Source organism: Podarcis liolepis (assembly GCF_965112155.1).
Source record: "Podarcis liolepis genome assembly, chromosome: 13".
In the NCBI taxonomy this organism is placed as follows: Eukaryota; Metazoa; Chordata; class Lepidosauria; order Squamata; family Lacertidae; genus Podarcis; species Podarcis liolepis.
Window position 1 is genome coordinate 34,461,784 of NC_139573.1, and position 27,636 is coordinate 34,489,419.

The 27,636-nt window shown below is 43.3% G+C and overlaps 4 protein-coding genes and 1 long non-coding RNA gene across 8 annotated transcripts in view; 1 reads left to right on the top strand and 4 right to left on the bottom strand.

Annotated features, from left to right (window-relative positions):
* The window catches only part of HOXB3 (homeobox B3), an 88,562-nt gene extending 67,666 nt beyond the window's left edge, over nucleotides 1–20,896 (bottom strand). For all 3 annotated transcript variants that reach the window (XM_083470072.1, XM_083470066.1, XM_083470069.1), the window contains exon 1: nucleotides 17,791–20,896. The gene's annotated coding sequence lies outside the window, so the exon portion shown is untranslated. The remainder of the gene's footprint in view (nucleotides 1–17,790) is intronic.
* On the top strand, nucleotides 9–22,188 carry LOC310690841. Of its 2 annotated transcripts, none has more exons than XR_014518193.1 (4): nucleotides 9–177; nucleotides 17,202–17,468; nucleotides 20,913–21,113; nucleotides 22,068–22,188. It is a non-coding gene; the product is annotated as an uncharacterized lncRNA (long non-coding RNA). The 2 variants fall into 2 exon arrangements; XR_014518194.1 differs by having other exon boundaries at nucleotides 11–177; nucleotides 17,202–17,387.
* HOXB5 (homeobox B5) lies at nucleotides 1,027–6,848 on the bottom strand. Its single transcript, XM_083470230.1, has 2 exons — nucleotides 3,673–6,848; nucleotides 1,027–2,267 (listed from the first exon to the last, which is right to left on the bottom strand). Exons 1-2 carry the CDS (start codon nucleotides 4,319–4,321, stop codon nucleotides 2,020–2,022), a joined length of 897 nt encoding a protein of 298 aa, XP_083326356.1. The 5' UTR covers nucleotides 4,322–6,848; the 3' UTR covers nucleotides 1,027–2,019.
* HOXB6 (homeobox B6) lies at nucleotides 7,110–11,155 on the bottom strand. Its single transcript, XM_083470297.1, has 2 exons — nucleotides 10,120–11,155; nucleotides 7,110–7,943 (listed from the first exon to the last, which is right to left on the bottom strand). Exons 1-2 carry the CDS (start codon nucleotides 10,538–10,540, stop codon nucleotides 7,684–7,686), a joined length of 681 nt encoding a protein of 226 aa, XP_083326423.1. The 5' UTR covers nucleotides 10,541–11,155; the 3' UTR covers nucleotides 7,110–7,683.
* Nucleotides 21,106–27,562, bottom strand: HOXB7 (homeobox B7). Its single transcript, XM_083470308.1, has 2 exons — nucleotides 27,041–27,562; nucleotides 21,106–22,298 (listed from the first exon to the last, which is right to left on the bottom strand). Exons 1-2 carry the CDS (start codon nucleotides 27,438–27,440, stop codon nucleotides 22,045–22,047), a joined length of 654 nt encoding a protein of 217 aa, XP_083326434.1. The 5' UTR covers nucleotides 27,441–27,562; the 3' UTR covers nucleotides 21,106–22,044.
* Nucleotides 27,563–27,636: the final 74 nt, after the last annotated feature.

Sequence of the window (27,636 nt, forward strand, 5' to 3'; positions counted from 1 at the left end):
TTAATGTCACAGCCACTTTTGGTATACTTACTTACTTTGCTATGGGTAAAATATATGTGTGTGTGTGAGAGAGACTCTGTGTATTCAAGGGAAGGCGAGAAAATGGGTTGTTTTGGAAATGACAACTCACATCCCAGTCCTCTCAAAACCACTTAAGAAGTAACCAAAGAGTTTGGGGTAAGTTCACAAGACCGATTTTAATTCGTACAAGAGAGTCAGCGAGAGAGAGAACGCTGTAAATTATAATTTAAGGAGATCAGCAGCTATTTATTTCCTCTTTTCAACAAACAGAATTTACTGATAGCGCTTTGGTTTAAGGGAAGGAAGAGAAGGAAGAACCCCAGGCTAGTAATAAGGAAAGGTCGGCGCAAAGATGTTGTTTAAATTATGCGTAATGAAAACAATTCTAAAGTTAAGGCAACTGTGCATTTCTGTGTTGAGTTTAAGACTCTCTGCGAGAGAGTGTTTGTACTTGTATGTGAAGGGATATAGTAGTAATATTAATAAGAATATAAAACAGCTCATAGCATATTAGCTCTGCAGCTCAGAGGGCATTTGTTTCATGTTATGATCACTTCACTTCCTCTCCCAAATGTTTGGTTTATGGACTTGATGGCTGCTATTCTCAGCACGGTTACTTGGAAGTAAAGGCCCCTGGAATAAATGGGGGGTCTTATTGCCAAGTAAACGTGGTCAGGGTCGGAGTGTATAAGACAGGAAGCAAAGTTTGAGAACATAACAACTGGCTTGTTTTCTTTCTTTCTTTTCCCCCTTTGGGTTGTGTGTTTCCTGTTCAGCCACAGCACCGACTGAAACGAGGCGATTTTGTACCCTTCCCTCGTAAGGTTGGGGAAGTGTCGTGGTGGAGAACCTGGCAGATGGGCCATACGGGTTGTGAAGACACTTTCTGTGGTGGTGGTGGTGGTTTTTGTTTTTTTTAAGTTTGTATTTCGCTTAGGAGTAACTTTAGGGCCGAGATTTTCCATCGCCGTGGTATAAAGAAACACAAAAGATGGTGGGTGGTTTTTTTTTTCTGGTCAGGAGAAACGTTTATTTGACTTCAAGTTAAGGCTACAAACGGATACGAAAAGCTTCTTGGCAAAGATGGGAACAGGCAGCTAACATGACAAATGCCATTTCAGACACACAGAACACTGAATTCACCCTGCCCACTAAAACTTCCTATTAGTCACTGCAGAAGTATTTCTAGTATTTACAAACATTTTCAACATACTATGGTTGGTCCAATCGTATACCCTTTTTAAGTGAACTTCACTCACATTTATTTTAAAAAAAAAAAGAAGTTTCAGAACTGGCCTAGGATCAAAACAAGGCCAGGAAATATGAACCAAATCACAGACTTGACAATTCCAAAGACAGAAAGATACATGAGCTTATATATAGATATATTGTAATTTTTTTTCTTTTTTTTAAAAAAAGTTTGTTGTGGTTGATGTTTTTAATTTTTTTTCCTCTGACACTGAAGTACAGGATAGCCCGACTGGAGAAGAAGGAAAGGAGGAAAGATCTCCTCCCAAAGCCTAAACTTTTTAAAGGAGCCATCTTTCCTTCTCCGCAGTGGTTTATAAATAAGTTATAACATTTAAAGAGCACGTTAAAAAACAAAAAAACAAAAAAACATGCTAGCTTTTTCCAGAAAGCGTCATTTATAGCACAGACACAAACATTTAGAACACCTAAAGCATTAAAGAAGCCTCTGGAAATAACTTTATTTTATTTACTTTAATTTAGAGGGGGGAAATCGTAGCAAAGGACACAGTCCTGGAATAATAGTACCACCGAAGTTGTTTAATAACAATAATTATAATAAATCAACCAACAGCATGCTGAATGGAAAGTGCTTCACTTTACAGTACTCCAAACTTAAAAAAAAAGAAGACTGGCTGTTGCTTTTTTTTTAGTTTTAGTTTTAAACTTTCTCACTTTCTTTCTTTCTTTACTTCTCTCCCCCCCCCCGCCCCACACTTCTATTTCTTACTATTCCCCCCTTGATATAATTTAAGGCTGGAATGCGCTGCCACCAGACGCTAAACTCATACTTTTGAGTTTGTTATCTTTCTTCCACTTCATTCGCCTGTTTTGGAACCAGATTTTTATCTGTCTTTCGGAGAGACACAAAGCGTGGGCTATTTCTATTCGCCTTCTGCGGGTGAGGTAGCGATTAAAGTGAAACTCCTTCTCCAGTTCCAGGGTCTGGTAGCGAGTGTACGCCGTCCGCGCTCGTTTACCATCCGGTCCAGTCATATCTGGGTAATAATACATGGACAACATTTTGACTTCTGTTCGGCTTTGTCTTTATTACTACTATGCCAGAGAGATTATTCGACAAGTTTCCTGCTTAGTTGGAAAAGCTCACCCCAGCTTACTTGCAAAAATCACGCCCCAACCACCTTAGCACCTTCCCTTTATTCCCTTCTCCGTGACTTCATTTTGATTCTATAGCTCCGAACCTGAATTCCACCCTTTTTTTTTTTAAAAAAATATATGTGCCAGTATCACGATGTCCCCACCCCAACCCCTCCTGCGGGGCATCCTTTTCCTTGACCCTATAGCAAGTTTAGACATTTCCAGAACTCCAGCGTCTGCAGGTTTACTCGGGAGTAAACCCCCCTGGCTTCAGTAATGCCTACTTCTAGGGAAGGGGTGGACAGGATGGCAGCCTGACGCTCTAAGCCTTAATAGTATCTCCTTGTCTTTTTCTGCTTATACTGTATACCAATATAATCAAAATGGGGAAACATGCACAGGCGAGCAGAGAGGAAGGGAGGCGAGGGACTACCAGTTTGGTCATACGTTCCCGTGCCTCCCCTTCGCCCTGGAACTGACTTGCCCACCCCCTTGACACTAGCTAGCTACACTTCGCTGGAAGCAACTTCCACACTGAAATCCTTGGGGCTTCCTCTCTCCACCCAAATGCATTTAGCATCGGCGTGTTAAGCGAGTCGATATTCCCTCACCCTTCGAACTCGGCCGCTCAGATCCTCCTTGGCAACGTCCATCCGTTTTTACCGTGGGGGAGGGGAGGGGGAAAGAGTTTGCCATTATCCCACATTGTCACAACAGACACTATAATGTGGGGTGGCGGCGGCGGCAAGAGGAGATGTTTGACAGACCCATCTGTGCCCACGAACAGCACTGTTTTTCTTCTTCCCCACAAACCAGTCTACCCGTTCCTTTCCTCCCTACCTTTTCAACTCCTGGTATTTTAAAAGCCCATTATGACTGCTGCTGCCACGACTACTCTTATTCTCACGTCTCTGAATATTATAATGTGGTTACTTCTAGCACTAGGTCCTGTCACCCAGATACCATGCTACGTCTGCGTTATTTTATTTTATTTTTTCAAGAGGGAAACATTTTCAGAAAACCTCTCCTAAATCAGACTTTCCCTCCCTTTAAAATTAAATTAATAATAATAAAAAAACTAAAGGCACTTTCTGATGGGAAGCAGAAAGGGAAGCCATAAAAAGACACACCGAGGCTGTCTTCCCAGGCGATTGTGCTCCATTTCCACCTCCCATCCCCCATTCCCTGTCTGCCCTGCCAATAACATATTTCATATATATTCCTATATATAAAGAGAGAGAGAGAGAGAGAGAGAGAGAGAAGTAGATAGATAGAAAGATGCAAATTTTAAAAAGGAGCATGTACCATGGCTAATATGAAGTTTTCGCATCCAGGGGAATATCTGTGGGCTCTGTCCTTCTGTGGCTGGCGTGGACGTGGCGATGGGCTCTGCCTGAGCTCTGACGCCGTTGCTGTTGACTTGGGAGCCGCTCTCTTCAGTTCCCGAGGACGCGCTGGTTTCGTCTATCTCTGTGAAACTGGTGGCGTTGGCCGTGCCGACCGAGGCTGCCTGGTCGGCTGGGGAAGAAGAGGCTGCTTTCCCTCCATGGCTCTCGCCGTTGCTGCTGCTGCCGCTGCCGCCGCCGCCTCCGCCGCCGCCGCCGTTGTTGTTGTTGTTGTTGTTGCTGGTGCTGCTGGTGCTGGTGCAAGGGAGGGACTCGGGAGAGGACAAGGAGCAGCTCGACGCCTGTCTGAACCTGCTCTCCGGCGCGGCTTGGGCAGGGAAGGCGCGGGAGCTCTCCCCAACCGTTGCAAAGTGGCTGGAGGAGGAGGTTGAACGGCTGATGCTCAGATCCATCCCATTGTAGTTGTATCCACCATAAGAGCCGGCGTGCATGTTGCCTGGATCTCTATAAGATCCGTTCATGGAACTGCCGGTCCCATAATTTAACAGCTGATAGTCTGGGGCATTAGGATAGCGTCCTGAGAACGAGTTTACAAAGTAAGAACTCATTTGGGTTGTATTTTGGAGGGCTTGATTTGTGGGGCTCGTGGTCGTTATAACCCCTGTGCTTGAGGATTTATGATGTATTAATGAATTATAGCGATGCACTGTACTTCGTTTTTGCTATGTATGCGGCCAAATATGGGGGTGGGGTGGGGGGTGCGTTTGGGAATCACGTGCTTTTGTTGACCAGTCGTAAATTCTCACTGATGACCTCAAGAGGCAATTCATGCTCTATGGTTACAAATAATGACGATCCGAGAATCGTTAGGCCCATGTCAATGCGCGGCTTCCAAAAGGGGGAGGAAAGAAGGGGGGAGGAATCAGAAAGCAGAGGTGGCTCCTTGTTGGCGGACTGCGCCACCTACTGGGCAAAGGAAGAGTTAGCCGGCATGGAGGATAAGCTCGCCCAGGTTTGTAAAAAAATAAATAAAAGAAAGAGTAACGCGCTCTGATTCCGTGCCCACCTTTTACAGAAATAAAATACTTCAATCGCTACACTCCCCAAAAGTGTCCTTTCGGAATCTTTATTTCTCTTTTTAAATCTTGTTATTTCTGAAGGTAACATTTCCCCCTAATACAGCCCCGTTTGCCTCCTTCCACGCTGGTGCGCTTTTGTGTATTAAAACATTGCTATTATTATGACTACTGGTGGTAATTGCTGCTGTGATAATAAATTATAACCCCAATGCCTTTATTGTGTTGGTGTCAGAAAAGGTGCCGCACCAGAGAGTCCATCCTAATTTAAGCTCAAACGCCTGCTCCTCTTTTTCCGTTCCGCCTTTCCCTCCCTGCTTTCTTCCCATTATATGCATGTTTACTCAGAAGTAAGCCCCTCTAGGTTCTGTGGAGCTTGCCTCCAGGTAAGTGTGCATAGCACTGCAGTCTAATCCTACCTGAGGAATACGTGCCTCTCAAAACCAGCACCTACCTGTGCTAATAACTGAGCGCTTTTCACTTATTTGCGCTGCACTTGGTTCACATAATCAGGAGTACTGCTGTTGCTGTTGTTGCTATTATTATTACTACATCTCAGTACCTTTGCTGCCTAGATATTAGAAAGGAAAGACTATCCCCTTTAAAAATTAGGGAGTTCTGTGTATTTATTCATATAACTGGTGATATCCTGAGTGACATATATCGCCCATAACATGAACAGTTACAATAGAATGCTGTCCCCACTTAAAAGGGCAATCCTATTCATACCTACACAGAAAGAAGTCCCATTGTATTCAGTAGGGCTTACTCTCAGGTAAGTGGGTGTCGGATTACAGCCTAAAAATTGGAAACCAACGTTTGGTCTGAAGTGAAAAATGCAAAAATAAATAAATAAATGGCCCAGATTTATGAAAGCCTTTGCTTTCTCCAGCATTTCCGAAATGTTTTCCCCCCTCTCTTTGTTTTTTTCTCTCGAAGAACCGCTCAGGAATTTCGAGAAGTCAGCCTGGAACCCATTGGAAATTATGAGCCATATTCAAAGTGACATATAATTATAATAATTACGGCCAATGAAAAGAGTAGCAATAAGGATAAGTGTCCTGCAGCTGCGAGGCTTCTGCTGGAATTGATTTTTTTAAATGTCTGCCATTAATGCCATAATTTGGGGAGGGGAGGGTTTGAGGTGTTGAGGTACCTGTGAATTTGGGGTGGCCAAAGCTGTAAGATAATAATCCACGATCCTTTATTTTTTTTTGGGGGGGGGGATTTAAACAAAATAAGGAAACTTGGTTGCAAGAATAACAGCAAGTCAGAAAGAGTTGCAGACCGCTTGCTTCCACAGAACGACAGAGACACAATGACAATTAGCGAAAAGCTGCCTTTCAAAGCTTCCCTAAGTAATCCTGGAGCTCTCTAGAAACTGTTATTTGTCTAACCATGGCAAGCATGTCGCCGTGCAATAAAATAATATAAAGAAATGTTGGAAGGAGGCACATGGGGTGGGCAGAGAGAGGTGTACGGTTCATATATATATGCTTGAAAGAGATTAGCGGTATTCCAATCATTCGTTAAGTTTCCTGCTGGTATATCCCTTTCAGCTTCGTGCACACAAAAAAGTGCGAACTGCTTGTGGTTCCACCTTTTTAATATAATTTTTGAGTTCTATGTAAGTCGTAGTTGTGGGGTGTTTGAGCAGGCGGTGGCGGGAGAAGGAGCTGAAAGGAAGTGGGCCAAATATTTGAAGGCGGCTATACAAATGTTAGATATCTTCTAGCAGATGTATGATTGGGGAGGGGGCACAGTTATGCCTGCTCCCTTGATTTATTATATATGCGGTGAGCTTCCCCCCCTCTTCATAACTCTTTTGTGCTGTAACAATAAAATATATCCATATTAAAGTTAAATGTCAACTCCAAGATATTCTTGGTGAAAAGGTCTTTCATTTAAGATTAGGCTGAGGAGTATTGGAAGTGGGAGGTGTGAGGAGCCGAATCTATCTTTCAGCGCTAACTTCTGTAAAGCTTTAAAAAATTGCTTGGCTGTTCAGGTTAGGGGAGAGAACTTCTATCAAGCAGCGGGGCTTTTTATTGTTCCCTTTCCCCCCTAACAAGCCCACAGCTTCTGTAGGTAGACCAATTCCTCAGGAAAGAACTATCTCTCTGTGTGTTTTTGTGTGTGTGTGTATATATGTGAGTGTGGAGAGGGGAGGAGGACGCACACCCTAAAAATAGGAACGTGCCAAGTGTTTTTCTCAACATGTTTGATTGCTGTTTATTAGAGAACTTCCATCTCCATAACTAACACAAACTACAAACACAACACTGTACAAAAAATGTAATAAAATAAAACAAACAAAAACACCCCTCCTATTTTTTTTTATTTCACCATATTTTTTTAGGTAGCAATTGTTCCTTTTCAATAGATCTTTTCTTTTAAAAAAAAAGCAACAGCAACCCTTAAATGTCAAAGAACCTAGTTTAACTCTTTTCCTTTTTAAAAAAGCAACATAGAAGTAAAATCGTGCATGAGACTTTTGTTTTACAAAATGAAGACAATCAACAACCCCAAAAATCTGACACATATATTGCAGCACCTCCATTTAAATACAAGAGTTAGCAAGAATCCTAAGAAGGACACCCTAAAAAAAAAAATCCGTTTGTGGTGCGGGGGCGGGGAAGAGGAAGGGCCAATAGAAAGAACAGGGAAATAAACTGGACTAGAATCTTGATTATGACACGACAGATTACTGGATGCGAGAGAGGGTGCATGAGGAAGATGGGCCAACACCTCCATACAGTCTCGAGTAATTTTAAAAAAAAAATTATGTGTGTCTCCGCTGTGCCTTTTATTTTTGCCCTTTTGGGAGCCCCTCACAACCGTTGGCATTTTCGCTGTCTTCCTTCTATCTCCCTCCTTCTTCTGCAATCTCTCTCTCATTCCGTTGTTTTTTCCTCTTCTTCCTCGGCACTCAGCTGAGTGGAGTTGAGTAGCTTGTTTTCCTTTTTCCACTTCATCCTTCGGTTCTGGAACCAGATCTTGATCTGGCGTTCCGTCAGGCAGAGCGCGTGGGCGATTTCGATCCGGCGGCGCCTGGTCAGGTAACGGTTAAAGTGGAATTCTTTCTCCAGCTCCAGGGTCTGGTAACGGGTGTAGGTCTGTCTCCCTCGCCTGCCACTCGGTCCGAAAGAGGAACCTATGACGGGAGGAAAACAAGGGTTGGTTGAAAAGGACGTTGGACATTTATTTGGAGCTTCAAATATGCATGACAATGGCTACTAGGCTAACCAGTTTGAGTGTGTGCGTTGTGTAAGAGAGAGAGAGAGAAGGTGTTCTCTTCACTTCCCCTCTCCTTGTGCCCCCCCCCACCGCATCCCAGTCCTCCAATCTCTCCGATCGAAAGGCCCTCTTTGTACACGTAAACTTCCAGAAGGATAGGAAATTAAAGGAATGAAGGAATGAAGATGCGTACAAGAAAACAGAAACTCAGTTTGGGTTGCCTTCACTTGATGCTTTCGAAAGGTCTTCCAAAATAACCCTGCACTTCATTTGGGTTGTAGTTGTGTGGGGACATTGCCCCCATGCATAAGCATGTTCTCTGGAGAGGCCCAACCCTCCTCCCAAAAGGCTGAGCTTCAAAAATTGCAGCCTGGCCAATCAACATATGCAATCCTTTCAAAAGAAAATAATGATAATAAACACCTCGAAGAAGAGATCTGTGTAACTCGAAAGCTTGCCGTTCCTGTTCTATGGAGCTTAGCTCCTCCAGCAGAAAAGGTCCACCCACCCTTCCCCCACCCACCCACCCACCCTTGCGCTTCCCTGCCTTGTGGACTCTAGTGCCCCCACTGAGCGGAGTTCACGGAGGGCTAAGGCTGCGGTCCTATGCATACTGCCTTGGGAGTAAACCCCAGTGGGCTCCGCGAGATTTTACTTTTGGAAGAATGCTGTTTGGGAGCGGAACGCGTTGCTCTTAGAGCTTGTGGTCCCCCAAAGCCAACTTAAAAGCTTGGAAGGAAAACCCTACCGAAGAGAAGCAGTAAGACTTTCTGGAAAGTAAATGAGCTCAGGATCGAGGTGCCACTGGGAAGTAATGGCGCATAGAAATCAATGAGACTTAGCTTCCCAGCTAATGTGTTTTTAGGGTCGCAGTGGAAAGGCTTGCAGGATTTTGTCCTGAGAGAGTTGCTAAGGCGTTTGCCTCCCCTTTACGCACTTATTTCCGGACAGAATTCAGGGGAGGTTATGAATTCCCTTTCTACCCTTACTTCAGTTTACTTCTGGGGCAGTTCCTTTCTGTTATGTAAAACTTCCAAGGTACTGGGTCCCTCCTCCTCCTCTCCTCTCCCCTTCTCTTCTGTTTTCCCTCCCCACCCCCCCCCACCCGGCGTATTTTATCGGTAACTGGAATAGATTCCAGAGTTTCAGCAATAAGGTAAGTTTATTGATTTCCCCCCCCCTCCCCGCCCAACATCAGCCTACTCCGGAATTTTTGAGATCGACAACGTATAATACGTGTAAACACAGAGAAGGGAGGAGGAAAGGCTGCTGTTTCCACCTCATTTTCAAGAATGTGTTTTCATGGAAAATCTAGCACCTGGAGGGCCCTGGTCGATCACAGAAGAAGGGGTGGGGGTGGGGAAGAGAGAGAGAGAGTATGGGAATGAGTGAGTGAGTGAAAGAGAAACTATCTGCAACTCCTCTCCAGACAGGCATTTCATTATGTGCGAGTTTCATTAAAAATGTAGCTCCCTCCTTTCAAATATTTAAGCCCTTCCGACATTATTCAACTGGCTGGGTTATAGAAATACACTCTCTGGGATATGAATTGGCCAAGGTGTGTGTGAGAGCGGGGGGGGGGGGAGATATGAGAAGGGGGCTAAAACCAAGTCCATTAAATTCAATTGGGGGGACTTCAGTGTGATATGGATTGCATCGTGCGTGTGTGCTTGTGTGTGTGTGTGTGTAAGTACACAAGACACGTCTCTAAATCACTCCTCCTGAGTGACAGCTAAGATTGCCTTCCACAAGACAGAGCCGGTCAATCAATAATCTCCGTACCTCCCCAGATAACAGAAAGTTGGCTAAAGAAACGAACTCACTGAAGGGAACCTCGTGCAAAGAATATATATGTATACACACACACGCACACACTCACATACACTCAAACCTTCGTTATGGAAGTTATGATCTAAGGAGGATAAAAGTTTGAGGAAAGTTTCTGCTTCCCGTTGTCTGGAAGCTGAGACGAGGAGGGCAGCGTTTCCTGTTCAGATAGAGATGAGGTGAAAGGGAACCCTCCCTACCTATCTATCCGTCTGTCTGTCTGCCTGCTCATCCTTAGCGAGAACATAGAGAAAAGAGGAACTTACTGTTGCAGGAGTTCATCCTCTGCATCCAGGGGTACACCGGCGTGGAGCACTTCTGATCTTCGCTCTCCCCGAAAGCGTGTTTGTTCTGGGAGCAATCTGACTTCCGGACTTGCTCCTGGCCGAACGGAACAGGGTCCTCTAAACTCGAAAGAGAACAGGCTGTCTCTTTCTCTCTGTAAAAACCAGATGTCCCGTAATCGCAGGCTGGGCTCCGGTTGTAAGCTCCGTTGGCTTGCTGGTAGTAAGGCGCTCCCGGGTAACCTTTATCCGGGACCCCCCCACCCCCAGTTCCATAAGTGGCAGGGTAGTGCCTTAAAGGGTCCGCATACCCCGTGGAATATAAGGGGAGCTGTCCCAGAAACGGTTCTTGACCCCCGGCTAAGCTCACCGGAAAAGTAGAGTTGACAAAATAAGAACTCATTGGAAATAATAATAATAATAATAATAATAATAATAATAATAATAATAATGCAGAGGAACAGCGTCTGTTCTTTCCCTTGGTCTTTATGATTTGTTGCGTTTTATAGTCCAAGCGGTTTAGCTATTAGCAGTATATGGGAGATTGGGTTTTAGCTGAAGGGGGATGGCCGCGTGCCAACCAGGGACATAAGGAAAGAGAACCATCTGATCACGCGCTGACCAATAGCAGAAGTCGAAGACTGCGAAATCGCACCCTAGAGGGGTTAGCTTTGCACAGGGGACCCCCCTAGAACAAACCAGCGAAAGCATCTCTGCCACCAACACCATCACTTTTGAACAACAGATACGCGCGCCCCCTCCGCCCCCACATAACACAGATAGACACCCTCCCTCTTAACCACATACTAATGATGGGGGGGGGGAGGAAGAGATAAATCGATTTTAAAAATTGGACTTTCCTTTGGCTGTTGTTTTCTTTTTCTTTTAAAGAAGAAAATAAATAAATAAATGCAGGAGGAGGAGGAGGAGGAAGAGGGTGGAAAGACAAGAAGAATAAAACAAATGAGAACTGATTCTATCATTGCTGCTGTCGTGGACACGAGGGAAAAGGAAATAAAAAAAGGAATTCGTTTCATCTGGAAAAGTTTGGTAATTTCCAGCGTGTTTTGGTTGGGGGAAGAGGTTATTATCCCCCACCCCACCCACCCTTTGGGTTTTTACAGGAATATGGCGGGGAGGGGGAGGGGAGCTATAAATTAATACAGAAGCATATGTACGAAGAAGAGGAACGCTAGATTAAAAAGTTCGACCGATCTTGGTATACTTTTGGAGAGGGTTATAGGGCTGTTCATTATGGAGCGTCTTAAAAAAATAAGAACTTTAAGCCACCTCCTGGGGACGGATGGAGAAAAATGGTTTCGTGTCTCCCTCCATAAAGGATCCTAATGAATTGAATGGCTTGTGTGTGTGAGAGAGAGAAAGACTGTGTGTGTTTACACACTCACACTCGTATTTTGTCACGAGGGTCCTAATCAAACCCTGTACTTTTTAAGTTCCTGCGGTACCTTTATATAAAGTCCGGCAGATGAATGGGTGGGAATGGAGCTGAGCTAGAACGATATTCCCGCATATCTCTCAAGAACGGTGCCCTCTTGCGTTTTTGTGGTTAAGGCCGGGTCTTTGGACAGCTTAGAGTTAAGGGCAGCGGTTGGTCTGACGGCCAACAACACTCCTTATTGATCACCAGGCATCGGGGAGAAAAATATTTAAGGCAGCTGGGAATGGTCATCTGCTAGATGGTGCCCGTGTTGTCGATAGAGGTGAGCCGGCAGAAAATATTGTCTGTGTCGACTTTGTGCCTTGGAGTTTTGTTTTTTCTTTTCAATTCGGCACAGGTTTAACTCAGGGATAAATGAAACTCGCTCAGAATTCGGTGCCATTCTGATATTGTGTTTTTAAACTAATGAATGAATGGACGAGTGGGCTGGAAGAGTTGCCCAAATGGCTGAAGTTTGGGCATTTCTCTTCGTGGCTTCTTCCCACGCTAACCTTTCTGCATGGCGAACCACTAGTTCGTCCTGTCTTCAGATTGGTACAGCAATGTCATATAATTTAATCCTAACTCCCCAAGACCACCACTTTGTTTTGTATTATTTTGAATGTGAACAACTGTGTATTTCAAGAAATATTTTTAAATACTTCCAACTTCGTGTTTCATAAGGGAACTGTAATTTGCCAGTTTCTCTCATGTTCGCTGCCAATTACTGTCATCTCATAACCATGTCTCCAAGCTGTCCAGTTACCAGCTTCTGGTAACTGCCAGGCACTCCCCCCAAAAAAAGAATTAAACCACCACACAAGAACCATACGTGCTCCCCCCACCTTGCACATCCATGCAAACACAAATAAAACGAACCTCTCCAGTTTATCCCAACTTCTGATTATCCGAATGTAGAGGTCAGCACTGCAATTTGGACAAATGAAAGTTGTAATCCAATCCACCTATCTATCACTCCTCTATTACAGACGCTGTAATCTGCTCGCAGGAATTATCCGCCACACATACACTCAATTGCTCTCAGATCAGATTTACATGGCAACGTGATCCCTTTAGAATGGCCAATGTGAATTTGCTCGGTCGAGGGTTTAGCATTCGTGAAATGGTACCGGATTACGATTTAATTTGTTGGGAGCCTAGGCTTTAATGACAAGGAAGCCCGTGCGGTTTTAACACTCCCTGAGAATGTAAGGAAATAACAGGCAAAGGAAATGGGTGGTGGTGGGGTTTTTGTTTTGTTTTTAAAGCTCTCTCTTACAAACAGATTTCCCCTGTAGGTTCTCCTCCCTCAATTTGTGTACAGAGTGCATCCGAACTGTAAATAGAACCGCTTTATTGGCGTGGAAAAGCAGAAGGGAACGGGAGCAGAGCAGGAAAAGTGGACCTAAGCAACCGCCCCCTCCCCTCTTACTTGAAAAAAAAAGAGCACGACCTTTAAAACTATTGTTTAGAAACATGCATATATCACATGTGAATAAGAATGTATGGATTAAGATGTGAAGTTTGACTACTTGGTGGTTAAATAAGTGAGTAAATATGCTACTTGCATTTAACTTTTTATAATATTACTTTGGAAAGTGTTATGATCCGCTGGGTTTGGAGACGAGTACACGGAATCCCATTTATAATATGATGCAAATCTATTTTTTACGCCTCTTTGTGACTCAATAGACTTTCCTCTTACATATCCGTGCAATTCGGATCATCTCTAATGTTCATTTTGCAAAAACTTTATTTTCTCTTTTTATATATATAAAAGGTCATTAATAGCAACTCGTCTCCTAATAATGATTTACTCATCGTTCAAATGCTTCCCTCCCTTGCAAGGAAGGACTGCTCTTCAATTTAACTGATGAACATTAATTTAAGAGCTTTTAATGATTCATTTGTAAAGAATGAATCACTCTCTAAAAATGACTTTTAAAGGGAAAGGTGGCTTGGAACTTATAGTATAACAGGTCTTAAGCGTATGGAATCAAAAGGAAGTTTGGGGATTTTATGACCGAGAATATTGTTTATAAGTCAACAACTTCGGTCTTCTGTAGTGAAGTGTCTGGATTCTTGAAAGTATTTGGGGTCACAAAGGGTAATGGGATAATGTTTTATTTAACTTTATTTTAAGTTTTATTTAACTTTAGCTTGGGTATTTCTAAAAAAAATTAAAAATAGTTGGGTAATAAATATTTGTTCTTGCGTGTGAACCATTCTGCCTGTAAGCAGCAACCCTTACAAAGAGAATGTGCTGTTGTTTACTGTTGTTGTTGTTGTTGTTGTTGTTGTTATTGTTATTGTTGTTTGGGCTATGGCACTATTAGAGTTTTAATCGTAGGTCTGTAGGAAGATTTCAACACTGGGCCTCCAGTTTTCAATGTTACGCTCGGAAAACCACCCGCCAGCCTTCTATAACCCAAATAAACTCTCCTCTGTAGCCTGTTGTTGCTGTAGAGACCTAACATGCTTTCTCTTAGCTTGGAGAATCCATCTTGACCAAAGTGTGGCATAACTCAAATGGCAAAGAATAAATAAAGATTAAAGGGGCTTATTTACAACGTGTGTAGCTGGTGCTCTGTAGCTGAGGGGGGGTGCTGCTCCAGGTTCCTGCTTCCCACCCCACCATTTCCTCTCCGCTCATTCCTGCCTCTTCTGCATAGTACCAGCCAACTTTACAAAGCAGAAGGGGGGGGGAGTGTGTGTGTATGGGGGGGAGACAGATAAATGAGGGGATTAAAACAACACCCAAATATTTCTCTGGGCAGACACCAGGCCTCGGAATGCCTTGTTGGGAGGCAGAAGTTTAAGCGAAGTTAAAGCAGCCCAGAAATCTGTGACCTAGGCAAAGCGAGAAATTCTTCTTAACCAGAAAAGAAAAGGAGGAGTATCTGGCTGTTGTATTTAACGTGGAGGTTGTAATTCAGCAGCATAGAGAAGTGCGAAGCCAGCAGGACTTTTGGGCAGGAGACTTAAATTGGTACCATAAACTGAAGACCGGCCTTTAAACACTCGCACAGATACACACAGGACTGAATAGCCTCCTGCTTTTATTCAGGATCATAAAACTATTCACAGGAGAGAGAGCCTTCCTTTTGTCACATATATAGCCTTACTGCAATTCCATCTAAGTGATGTTTTCCCGCATTGTTGCCATGTATAAGACAATGAACTCTGAAGGCATATATATCTATATCTATCTATCTATCTATCTATCTATCATCTATCTATACTCTCCTGCCTCTCGCTCTTTCCAAGCAGGCAGCCATTTGAAACTTAATTTCCAGTCATTTACGTTTAATTTACCTAACTTCCCCTGCAGTGTATAATAATTTTGTTAATGGGATCACATAGGACTAAAAAGAGGGAGGGGGCACCCGTCATTGTTTTATCAAAAGAGTTGAGCTAATAATTAACAAAAATGGGAAATGAGTCTTTGGGGTAAAGTTTTTAATGTGTTATTTTTAAAAAAGCAAACAAACCAACCCACAACCGACCGCACACAAAACGACCGCCATATTGCTTGATTTGCTTTCCCTCCAAAAGTAAAGGTAGTAAAGGAATAATGAGAAATAGCATTTAAACAGATTTTTAAACAACAAAGCCAGACAGGAATGTGGAGGTCAGCTGGCTGTATTTGGGGTGGGGTGGGGACGTCAGGATTAAAGGAATATGGGCACAATCTTCCAGAAAGTTCTCTGGCGCAGAAGCCAAATTTATGCCAACGACGTTTTCGTAGCAGATCCTCTGGGAGGATTGCGTTCTGTGTTAGTAGAAGCAAAGGTAGTTCTAGAATACGACCCCCCAGCTTCTGATAGTGCTAAGTGTGAAGAGAATAATTGTTCTTTCTAAACGCACTGTAACATGCGAATATCCTTCATTTTCAGTTTACAAATATACATATATATATATACACACCAGCTTCAGTTCACCACTCGATATTTGATCATGCGAGCAGAAGTAAAGACAAACATAAATAACTTCAAGCAGAGAAATAACCAGAAGCAACTTTGATAGGAACAATCACTTATTTTAAGACGCCGAGAAAAGTACCCGATTTTATCAACTTACCAAAACTCAAGAACTACCTCCTCGTGTTAAAGAAGGTTCAGTGGTTTTTCTGCACACAGAGACACACAACCCCCCCCCATCTCGCAATGTTAATGCTAAAATCCGAAAGCTGTGAAAGTATTTCACACGACTTAAAACACTAAAAGAAGCCTAGTCTACTATGATGAGCGAGCTATATACCAGGAGAGATGGATGGGAATTATCTCCAGCTCCGTTTCCAGAATGTGTAAGGCATGTCCAATCCATTACATGACAAAAACATATTAACTGTAGAAAATGAAAATCTTGGTCTACTTAAACTAGTTTTCATGGGAAATTAATCATTGTAAAACATGGAAACAAAAAACGAAGCGTTCCTCTATTGGACGGTAGATGGCAGCAAACAGCATAGAATGAGCAAGCTGAGACGCTGCAAAGCCAACTCCTAAGACAAAATAAAGAGAAATAGCTGCTTTGATTTTTTTTGGGGGGGGGGGTTATAGGAAGGGGGAGGGAGGGAGATAAACAACTTGGTAGTGTTTAACCGATAGGAATTCATTAATTAGTGGCTTTATATAAATGGGCACAATCCGCCGGGAAGCTCCCCTTAACAAGCCCCCCCCCCAGAGAGATGAACAGGAGCTCTGGTTGAGTTACAAAGGGCATCTAATAAGACCAATAAGACCTACTGGGTAAAAATAAAATTTAAAAAATCGAGCCTCAAATATTTTAATTGGGTAGAAAGGAGGGGCGCAGGAAAGGAGAACGGGCGTGCAAAATGACGACTGGGCATAGTTACGTATGAAAAATGCAGAACGAATTTTATCCACAACTTTTCAACTTTCTCTATGATTCTCACCCTAGCTGCGATATGCTTCCAACGAAATTATACTCAGAAACAAACAAACAAACAAAAGGTTAACATGCTAGAAAATGTGCAGAGTTTTTAAAAAAATAATAATTCACAAGCGTTACCTAACTGCACAATACGAAATTTACCAGGAGACCGACCGGTTGTGCATGCAACACTCGTATTTTCAAATAATAATAGTAACCAGGTTTCTTTTTTTCTTTCTTTCTTTTAAGCACAAACATGAACACAGTACTGGTAACCACAGTAAAAAGGGGATGAAATATTTCAAAATATCCTGTCTCTCAGCCCCCACCCCAATTTCCAAAACAGGTGTAGCAATTGCAGTGTATACGATTCTCTCCTTTTATACAACACATTCTCAATTACCTAAACACAGGAAAAACCAGTGTTTAAAACGCCGAAGGAACACACACACAATATATATTAAACACATGTAAACTATTATTTTTAATACTCACATATACCGATTATTATTATTATTTTTTAAAGAAAGACCATATAACAGTGTATGGCAGTCTGCTCTCCTCGTAATCTTTTATTTTATGGGTTTTCGAATCTAACCCCTCTTTATTGTAAAATAAAGGCACTGCGTATTAGTATTACTATTTTTCGTTATTAATTTTTTTTATTATCTTTGTCTTTCCTCTGCCCCCTCCCCGCTCTCCCACCCACCCACCCGCTTCCATTGTACAGAACCGCTCCTTCGAAGAGAAATCGCCTATGTCGTCTCCGTACACCCTGGAGGGAAGCACCTCGTCGAACTGGCCTCTGTGCAAAACTTCCTAAATTGAGTGGATGTACTCGATGACAAGCAAGTCTGGTTAGATCGTTCTTCGTGGGGAGAGGAATAGATTTAAAGGAGTAGGGTAATAATTAAGGGTGGGTGGGTTGTTATTTTTCTATTTTTAAGTCTTGACTATGCAGCTCCCTTCAGCTATTCTCCTTAGACCTCCAGTCCAGGTGACATAAATATTTCAAATCTTATTTAGCAGCAACTGCACTCCCTCCCCCTCTCCTTCCTTCCTTCCTTCCTTCCTTCCTTCCTTCCTTCCTTCCTTCCTTCCTTCCCTCCCTACCTCCCTCCCTCTATACCTTACAAAATGTACATTTATTAATATCTATTTCCCTACTATGCATTATTTCTTTTCCTGCACCCCCATAGCCTTATTTAAGATAGAAAGGGAAAGGCAAAACCGCATGTGCAACCTTTTTCTTTTTTAAAACAAAAGAATAAAAATAATAATAAGATAAACTCGAATAAAATATAAATACATTCACTTACCTTTTGCCGCCCGTCGTTCTGTGGATTAAGGGAGGAGGAGGAAGAAGAAGAGGTGGAGAGGAGGAGGGAGGGGGACAGGATTGCGTTTACTTTTAATGTGTAAGCTGACAAATATTGTCCCAACCTGATAGCCGTCCATTGCGACTTCGGAGAGCTTTTCCTTTGCCGAGTCCTTTTGCACAGAAAATGGAGTAACTTCCCTCTTTGAAAAATGGCACAAGCCTCCATCCGGTACAGATTCTCCCTCTCCCTCTCCATCACTAGGCATAGAACAACAACACCCCAAAAAAATATTAAAAAATCACTACGGAAATTTAACACAGAGGATTAGGAAAGGAAGAGGGAGGATCGATAATATTAGCAATCTGAACTCATTCCTAGATGTGTGTGTGTGCGTGCGTGTGTAATGTGTGTGCGTGCGCTTCCCCTTCTCCTCTATTTTTAGCCCTATCGAGCTTATACATGAAAGTAAAAAAAAATGTAAAAAGAGGCGAGAGTCCTACAGAGGACAGTGATCCGACCCAAGGTACAGCGGCCAAAAGAATGGTAGAATAACCACATGGGAAATCATAAAAAGTTCATGTTCACGGTTAGCAGTCCACATGACCAGCTCTGGCCAATCGCAGAACCCAGCCACTCATAAAGTTCTATCACAAAGTTGTAAATTTTCATAAAACAACAAGGAATTTATTGCATTTCTTCATGACTGCTTTAACAGCAGTCTTTTTCTCAGCCGCCATCTTTTCTTTTTTTAAAAAAACCCCCAAAGAGAAGAATATGCAAAGATTCTGCGCCCCCCCTCCACATTCCCGGCAGGGGGTCTTGCACAAGCCTTTATATACGAAAGGTTAAAGGAACGTACTTTTGCAAGACTAAAGAATTGCAAGTGCATTGCAGACCTCAGGCAACATCCTTGAGCTTCAGGTTTCTGCAATTGTGTTATTTACCTGTAGTCTTTAATGACGAAGGGGGTGGTGCACCTCCGGTTTATTTTTAATGTGTGGTTTTTTGTGTGGTGTGGGGGAGGTCGAAATATGTCGCTCTATAGTTCAATCTGGTTGTTGTTTATATTGTTGCTTTCCTCTTAGCGCTGTTCGATTTCCCTTTGCTGGAATTGCCCAAGAAATTAAAATGTTGATTTTCTTCCCCTCCACACCCCCAGTCGAAGTTTAAAATAATTGAAGGTCCCAGGTAGTATCCGAGAGAGAGAGAGATGTATGGACACGTACATATACCAGCTTGTATCTATGTGTGTATGCATGCATATATATATGTATATGCATATATGTATATAGATATACGTGTAGGGCGTTTCTGTATAGGTGTGTGCGGAAGTATGCATGCTTACGCGCATCTATAGAAAAGGAAGCGAGGAAAAAACAGGCAGGCGTATATGCACAGGCGCACTAGTGCGCTCGGAAACGTCCACTACCGCAGTGGTACATGCCACGAAAACAATAGTACTGGTCCAATGCAGCAAAATCTGGCGAGGTGGGCGGTTCGGCTGTTCTAGAACACGCTCCTGCCGCCGCAAAAGGTGTCTTTTGCAGTAATCTGCATTGCTGGAGAAGCAAATATACATTTCCGCTTTTGTGGGGATACCGACCTTTTTTATTTTAAGGACGAGGGATGCTGCAAATATGACCTGTTTTAAAGGAGACACCCAAACACACACACACACGCACAAACACATACGTTCGTGTGATTGTGCATATATCCCTATATAAACCACCCAGCCATGGCGTAAACCTATGCTAATTCTATCTACGCGTGTATTGTGTTTGTCCATATAGTAAATACTGCACGCATATACCTCTATAAACACATATATTATTTATTTATTTATTTATTTATTTGTGTGTATGTTTATCTCTCTGTGTGCATTTGTTCTATGGATAGGTAGCTAGATATAGGCAGAGAGAGAGATGATATAATTATATTTCTGCTTCTTCAAACTCTCAGAACGCCGTTTCGAGCGACATTGGGAAGTATTTTCCCTGGAATATCTTTCTGAAAAAATACGGTTAGCATAGCAGAAACCTTCCTGTTTATTTGAAAAATATTTTTATTTCTGAGGGGAAAATACACTCTTGTGGAAGGATTTTTTTTATCAAATAAAAACTAAAACACACACACGTGTGCGTACGTTTGTAAATGGTTTGCAGTTCAATTTTATTGTGTGAGGAAAGGAAGAAAGAACGAAGGAAAGAAAACAATTTTAAAAATTCTATGTATTTTTTGTCCATTTTATTTTAAATTCTTTGTCGCAACGGGCAGGTGTCTCTTTATATATTATTAACCTATCTATATATTATTATATATATTTCTCATTGTTGGCTGTATTGTTAGCCATCTTGAGTGCCCTAGGTTGAAAGGCGGGGTATAATTTTTTTTTAAAGGGTGAATACACCCATGCACAACACATCCCTGAGCACTGAAAAATCCCAACTGCTCGATTCTGTGAAAGTGTAACGTGTAAAACAGAAGGACGTGTTGAAAGGGCCCGAAATTGGTTAACATGGTTTTTGCCTTGTTTATTTTCCTGCGTTTAATTGCTTCCATTTAATTTTATATTTGTTTTGATGTTGAGCGTTACTTGACTCTAATGATGGAAGCGACGTTTTCCCATAATAAAAAAAAGGCCGAATAAGGCGATAAAAACGCAAAACAAGGAAGCACACCCAATGCTACTAAGACGGTGGCTTCGCTTTTTCAAATCGAGGGAGTCTTATGTTGTTGTTGATGCTGTTATTTCTTCTTTTCCTGCTTATGTGGAGACTGGAAAGATCAAAGCGGGAAGGATGGTCCACCGATGTAATCATCAAATAGACGCAACTCGTCTTACATTCTTAGTCACGGTTCTTTCTCCTAGAACAGTGGATAACGTCGTATGGCCAACACAGAGTTGTATGTTATTACGGTAGAATTAAGATATGTGTGCGCATATGTGCGTGTGTGTATATATATATATATATATATATATATATATATATATATATATACACGCAAGCACACACATATCTGAATATATACACACATACCGCGCACCTTGAAGGAAATAAGAAAGACGGCATGAATATAGTTTGCAAGTAGAAATACCCCCCTTTCTTTTACGTTTTAAGATTCGCTCACTCAGGCCACAATCCAGTAGGAAGGTCTCCTGCGCAAGTGAAACAAGGAAGGGGCTGCGCATGACAAAGACTTCTACAAGAACCACCGCCCCCCTCCCACGGATTCTGCTCACAGGGAGCAACTGACCCCATCCACCCAGCTCCCCCAAAATGAAGAAAAACCCATTAATGGACACGACTTCAGTCTATTCAGTAAGGTTATTTTCTTTTTTAATGATTCTTTTCCCTCTCTCTACGCATAGTAATCACATAATACGAATAAAAAGGCTTGGCCAACTATTAAATTATTTGCTACCTATCATATACATCAGTTTTACTCAGCACAATATTAATTTTCAGATCCTCTAGTAACGGCAATAAGGAAGTGGTCCATTGTCCAACATGTAAAAATATACACCAACCAAAAAATTAAAATTAAAAATAAACAAGCAAAAGGAAAATATAAGGAAAAATAAAAATACAGCACCGGTAACCAGACGTAGAGGCACAAATCTACGAAGAGGAGAGGGGAGAATAGAAAGGGGGAAATCTCTTAGAATTATGTACAACAGTCGTCTTAATGTTAAGCGTTGTGTTCCCTTCATACGTTTTTCTAAGAAAAAGTGCTAACCACGTCCACATTTTCACTTCATATACCATTTTCTTAATAAAAAAAAAAGTTACATTAGGGAAGGGGGAAAAAGACCCTCCCTTTTCTTTAAACAGGAAGATTTACAAATACTTGGGACTATATGAATACCCACACAGGGGAACAAAACATTATCTATATTTGCTTCTAAAGAGACATTTAATAGGTAGATTTATTATTCATTTTTGTTGTACAAAAAACAAAGCAGAGAAATGTTAATATAGGTAGTTTTCCAAGTGTCGAGAAACAGAATAAACCATTCATTTTTTTGTTTGTTTTCAGTTTTGCTTAGATGTTTTCGTTTCTTGTTTAATGTACAGTCTTTATTGGTTCACTTTTTTTTAATTCCGTTTCTTCCTTTTATTTTTTCTGGACAGTACAGTTCAGTTTTTGCTGAAGCTTCTTCTCACCAACATCTCTCTCTCTCTCACTCACTCGCTCTCTCTTTTTCTTTCTCTCTTTCACTCTCACTCTCTCCCCCGCCTTCTTCCCCCTTCACTCTTCTTCATCTTCTTCAGCATCTGGTTTTTCTGGGACGTTTGATCCGGGGCCTGCGGGTTTGTTTTCCTTTTTCCACTTCATGCGCCTGTTCTGGAACCAGATTTTGATCTGTCTTTCTGTAAGACATAAAGCGTGGGCTATCTCGATGCGTCGCCTTCTGGTCAAGTAACGGTTGTAGTGGAATTCCTTCTCCAGCTCCAGCGTCTGATACCTGGTGTAGGTCTGGCGTCCCCTCTTCCGGTCAGTCCCTGTGAAACAATAAATGAAAATCTCGTCAGTTCCCTTTCGCTCGCTGCTTCTTTTGTGATTCTCTCTTCTTAATTTGTATTATCCCTACCGGATTCACTGCCCACTTGTACTGGTCAAGTCAACTCGAATTAAATTAAGTCTGCCTTGTTATAACAAGAAGTGTTTGTTTGTTTGTTTGTTTGTCTGTCTGTTTGTTTTAAAATAAAGGTTGGATTTAGAGTTTAACTCAGGAAGGAATGTACTGTATCATAATCCACAAAAGATTGCCCGCGTTAAATTTGTTCCTTTCTCCAATCACCTTGAAGCAAGCCCCTTTAAATTCAACAGGACAAGGTTAGGCTTGCAACCTTAGTCTGTAGGCTGGGATCTCCTATACAGGCTTACCTGAGAGTAAGTCGCACTGAACTCAATGAGTTACAGATAGGTAGCCGTGTTGGTCTGCCATAGTCAAAATAAAAAAATTCCTTCCAGTAGCACCTTAAAGACCAACTAAGTTAGTTCTTGGTATGAGCTTTCGTGTGCATGCACACTTCTTCATGCACACTTTATTTTGAACTCAATGAGGTTTAACTCTGAGTAGATATGCAGGATTGCGCACAGGATGTCACCTCAAGAATAAGTTATTTTCGCCTGTGCGGACTAGCAAGCGATTCTTCTCGAAATAAAAGGTAACATTACGTATTATGGATATTACCAGAATGCCTCCTCCCAAAGGCTTTATTGTAGCCTTTTAGATTTGCAGTTCTACATTCTCAAGATATATCAGCTGCGAAGACTGAGCTTGTCCCCTGTTTACTCGGAAGTAAGTCTCATTGAGTGTAATGGGACCTCTCCTCGGGTAAATGATGCCTAGGACTTCAAGCATAATGGATTTAGGACGTTTGTTACTGCTTCACATTTTGCCCAAGCAAAACCCGATGTTTTTAAATATCTCACACACACACCTCAAACCCACCCCCCCTACTTGAGATTTATGCGTGTGGGGAAAGTATTATTATCAAAAGGTTATTTCCCTTCTCCAAAAGTGTGAGATTAATTCTTAATCATGCAGCAAATATTGGAATGGGTTTAAATTCCTTGGAAACATCTCCACATCTGGTAAGCTTCTGGAAGCCAGCAATGCTAATGCGCGGGTAATGTTACTTCCTTCCTAATTCAACTTGTGTTTTATTTCTCTCCGAGTGTCTAGAAAAATTGGTCTCCCCTCCATTAGGGAATTCGGAAGCTGGACAAAGTATGTGGACATGAGAACTCCTCAAAGGAAGAGGCGTGCATGTCACCGACCACAACTATTTTACACGGGCCTCCAAAGAATCTGGATTCAAACCAGGAATCAATTTTCCTGTCATTTCTTAGAGTCCGCTTGTGGGTACGATCCCGTAACCGAATCGATACTCCTGCTTTTGAGCAGATAGATTTTTCTGTCCAGCCAAAGGAGGCTACATCATTCATCTGAAACTTTCTGGAGGTTTGAGAAGCGTTTGCTGTTTTACAAAAAAAGAGGGGGGGAGGGGGCGGCGGGGCGGCGGCGATAGTCTTCTGTTCAAGAAAAGAGTCGTAGAAAAGTCCGCCTGGCTGAAAAGGCGAGGGGGGATAAGATGTCTGTGGAATGTGGGTTGTAAAATCTGTTGAAGGGAGCACCATAAACTTCTCTTGAATAGGGCAACCAAGACACATTCTCTTTTCGCCAACGGAATCGCCCAGATCCAACCCAACAGCAGACAAGAAAGACGGAAGGTTGGGGGTGGGGGTGGAGAAGAGAGGGAGGCGGGCGGGGGAAGAACCTTCTCTAGCTGGATCTCAGGCCGATGTAAGTTCTGGGAACTGGCAAGGAAGCCACCCTTAGCAACGATACCGCGTCGTCTTCTACAGACGGCAATCAGAGCTTCGGAGTCCTTTTCAGCACCCAACCAACCCACACGACACTCTGCCCCCTCCTTCCTGTCCACCCCCCCAACCCTTCACCACTGTGTTTCAAATGAAGTGGGGAGAAAGGAGAGGGTTATTCTAAACCGTGTCTCCCACCACTCCACTCCAGACCCGCGCGCACATACACAAAAAATATGCGCTTTGATATATCATCTGTAAACCACAGTTTATGGATCAGGTAATAAGGGAGAAGAAACCAACCTATTAGGCTAGGTCTTTGAGAACTTTGCTTTGATGTGCCTCTTTCCTTCCCACTCTTCCCCCCCCCCCCCGCTCCACGTCTGCTTTGCTGCAATCTGCATATAGTCCCGGCCTGGAATGTTTGCTCTCGCCCTCCTAAGAGTACTAAAAAGCTGCGTCGCAGACGATGTGTCTTTAAAAATAACTCCTTTATCACACTATCAGAAGACTTGCCTGGCAAATCGCAGGGGATGTGGACGGGGTGGGCGAGAGGAAGGGTTGGTAGAGTTCCTTCAGTAATTTCCACTACCCAGGGCTCCTAACCTAACTGCCCTACATTTTGCAGCAGATATATTTCTACCTGTTCATCTTCTACCTATTTGTGTGTGTTGCCATGCAATTAAATAATAATAAAGGATTTAGCAACTGGCCACTGGCAAAATACTCTTCATTGCCCTGCGCCCTCCCTCACATTGCCCTTTTTTTCTATACTATTAGTCGTACCGCAACACCTTTGCTCTCAGCGTGTCCGGAGGACGGGGAAGTGTTGCGAAGGTTTTCCAGAAGTATCTCCCCACATTTCCCAGCTACCTATAAGCGCTTGTGGTCAGCCTTGGAGAAAGAGCAAACAGGGAACTGGCTAGCAAGAACGCCAGTGGGCACGGGCTTCCTGTTAATACAAACGCTGGTAACAAAATGAAAACATTACAATTTGCTCAGTTGCTAGAAGGCCAGCAGAAGTCTTTCCTACACCTGCAATCCCTTTCACATCAGGTGGGCGGTGGGGGTGGGTAGCTCAATAGCCCCATCTTCCAATGTTTTACCCCCATCCTGCTTTTCCCAGGTAACTTAAGACCCAAGAGTCTACAGGCTTAAGTGAGACTTAGCACTGCATTTCTCCATTTCTGATTAATTTCCCCTGGAACATCAAGCCTGAAGAAGCGTTCTGTGCAACTCGAAAACGTTCATCCAGCAAAGCTGATTGTGGCTGGTCTTATTAAAATGTTCGTTTCTACTGGTGCCGTTGCAGGATTTGGTGTCAATTAGGGCTGGTTGTGGAGGTAGGCATCACCTAAGCCTTAGCAGACAAGGTGATGTTTATCTGGCCCCTCTGTCGCTCTCGTAATAAGATGGGCATTGGCATCATTCAATAGGCTTATGGGCATCTTATATGAGTAAGCAGGTTTGTGCATCAAACACCATTTTGCGGTGGGTTCACCCCCTCCCCTCTCTGTTTCGTAAGGTGCCCTGGCAAATTTAGAGGGAAAACAAATGTCCCACGTTGGCTTTAAGAATAATGCCAAGAGCAGACAGAGAGAAAGACAGACAGATTGATTACAGGGTTGGTTCTTGTCAATGATTCACACACAATTGGGGTTGGTGGGAGGGGGGGACTAGATGTAACAAGCCCGAGGTATTTGTCCTCCTGCTACAGAAACCTTTGGCGCCCCCCCAGAGTCACAAATGTAAACCAGCCACTTACAGTGCAGCCCAGTACACCCCTACCCAGAAGTAAGTCTCCGTGAGTTCAGTAAAACTTACTACCAAGTCAGTTGGGTATATAGGACTGCAGCCTTTTTTCCACGCTTCTGCTCCCAAGTGCCACAAGCAAATTTGAGTAGGGCAGATATACTGTACGCCCCCGCCCCTCCGCTTTCTCCTTTGATCACTCAATTCCCTTCCGATTTCCTCTTCCAGAAGAAGTCATTTAATTCCCCGGGGGCCCCCGCAGGTTCTGATGAAGAGCGAGGGGAAGAGACGGGCGACATGTTTGCTGGCAACTCCAGTTCCGAAGGAATGTCGACTTTAGCAGCGGCGCTTGAGCAAATTAAGCGAAACTCTTAATATCGCGGAACGAGGACAACAACCGCACACTCCTCTGTCTTGCCCGGCCCCTACTCGATTCCTGCCTCCCTCCTTGCGTCTTTCTCCTTCTTCTTCTTCCTGGGGTCGTGTCCAACGTCCGTCCTATTCAGGAGAGACCCACTGAAATGAATGGACGTGACGGACACAGACAGGCCCGTTCATTCCAATGGGTCTACTGAAAGTAAGGGCTAACGTTGTATACAGCCCCCCACCCACCCCCAGCAAAACCAAACGACACCCACCACAACGCCCTGAGCCGTATTCCATGGAAACTTATTCCCAAGTTTCCTTTCTTTGGAACCGCTGAGGAATAAATAAACATATGCATATGTGGCGCGGGGAGGGGGGGGGAGACTTGAAGGGTGGGTTTCCTTTTCTCTCCCCCCACTTTTTTATTATTATCGTACAGCTCTGTAATCCCAACACACTACCTTCCTTCGCGTAGAGGAAGCCCGCAGCAGGAGCAGCCGAGCTAATAAATATTTAAGCTGCTTATTTGTTTGTGTATGTATGTATGTATGTATGCATGTATGAAAGGGTTGCTTCCTTGAGGGGGGTCTCAGAGAGAAAGAGAGAGGAGAAGAGAGAGATTCATTCCTTTGGAGGCAAACGTCATAAAAGGAGAGCTCAACACCATCCTCTTCCCTCCCCCCCCGTCCGCACATCCCCAAACACAACTTCCCCTCCCACCAAAATCATTTATAGCATCTTTCCCCCCCAGGTTTCCTCGCCCCCTCCCCACCCACCCACCTCAGAGGACTCTCACCTGTGCTTCTCATCCAAGGATATATCCGCAAGTTGTTTTCGTGCCGCAAGTCCGCGTCTCTCTGGTCGCTTTTGTTGCAGTTGGACTTGGACGCGTCTCCCGAACACATCATGGAGAGGTTTTGCTCGAAAGGGGAACAGTGCATGTTGAAAGAGGCGGCTTCCAGCCCGTAGCTGCTGGAATACATGCCGGGGGCTTGGGGGTGCATGCCTCCCCCATTGGGGTACAGACCAGGCATGGAAGCAGCGAAAGAGGCCGTGGAACTCGAGCCATACCCGTTGCGCTGGGCATTGGAAGCGAATGCGCAAGAAGTTTGCTCAGGAAACACTCCGGAGGGGAAAACCGAATTTGCGGCCTGATATTTAGAAAATAAAGCATTCGCATAATACAATGAACTCATAATCTGGCCGGGTGATTTGTAGGCCGGGACGTTTTAGTGTCGGTTTTACGAGGTACCGTGATATATTACGGAATTAGACTCCAGATTTACACCAAAAAGGACCCCCTTTTTCCTCCCTTGGCCATGTGACTCGGGTCCACGTGATTCGGGCAGAGCCAATCCGCGCCTAGCTTCCTCCCTCCCCTCCAACGCTCCC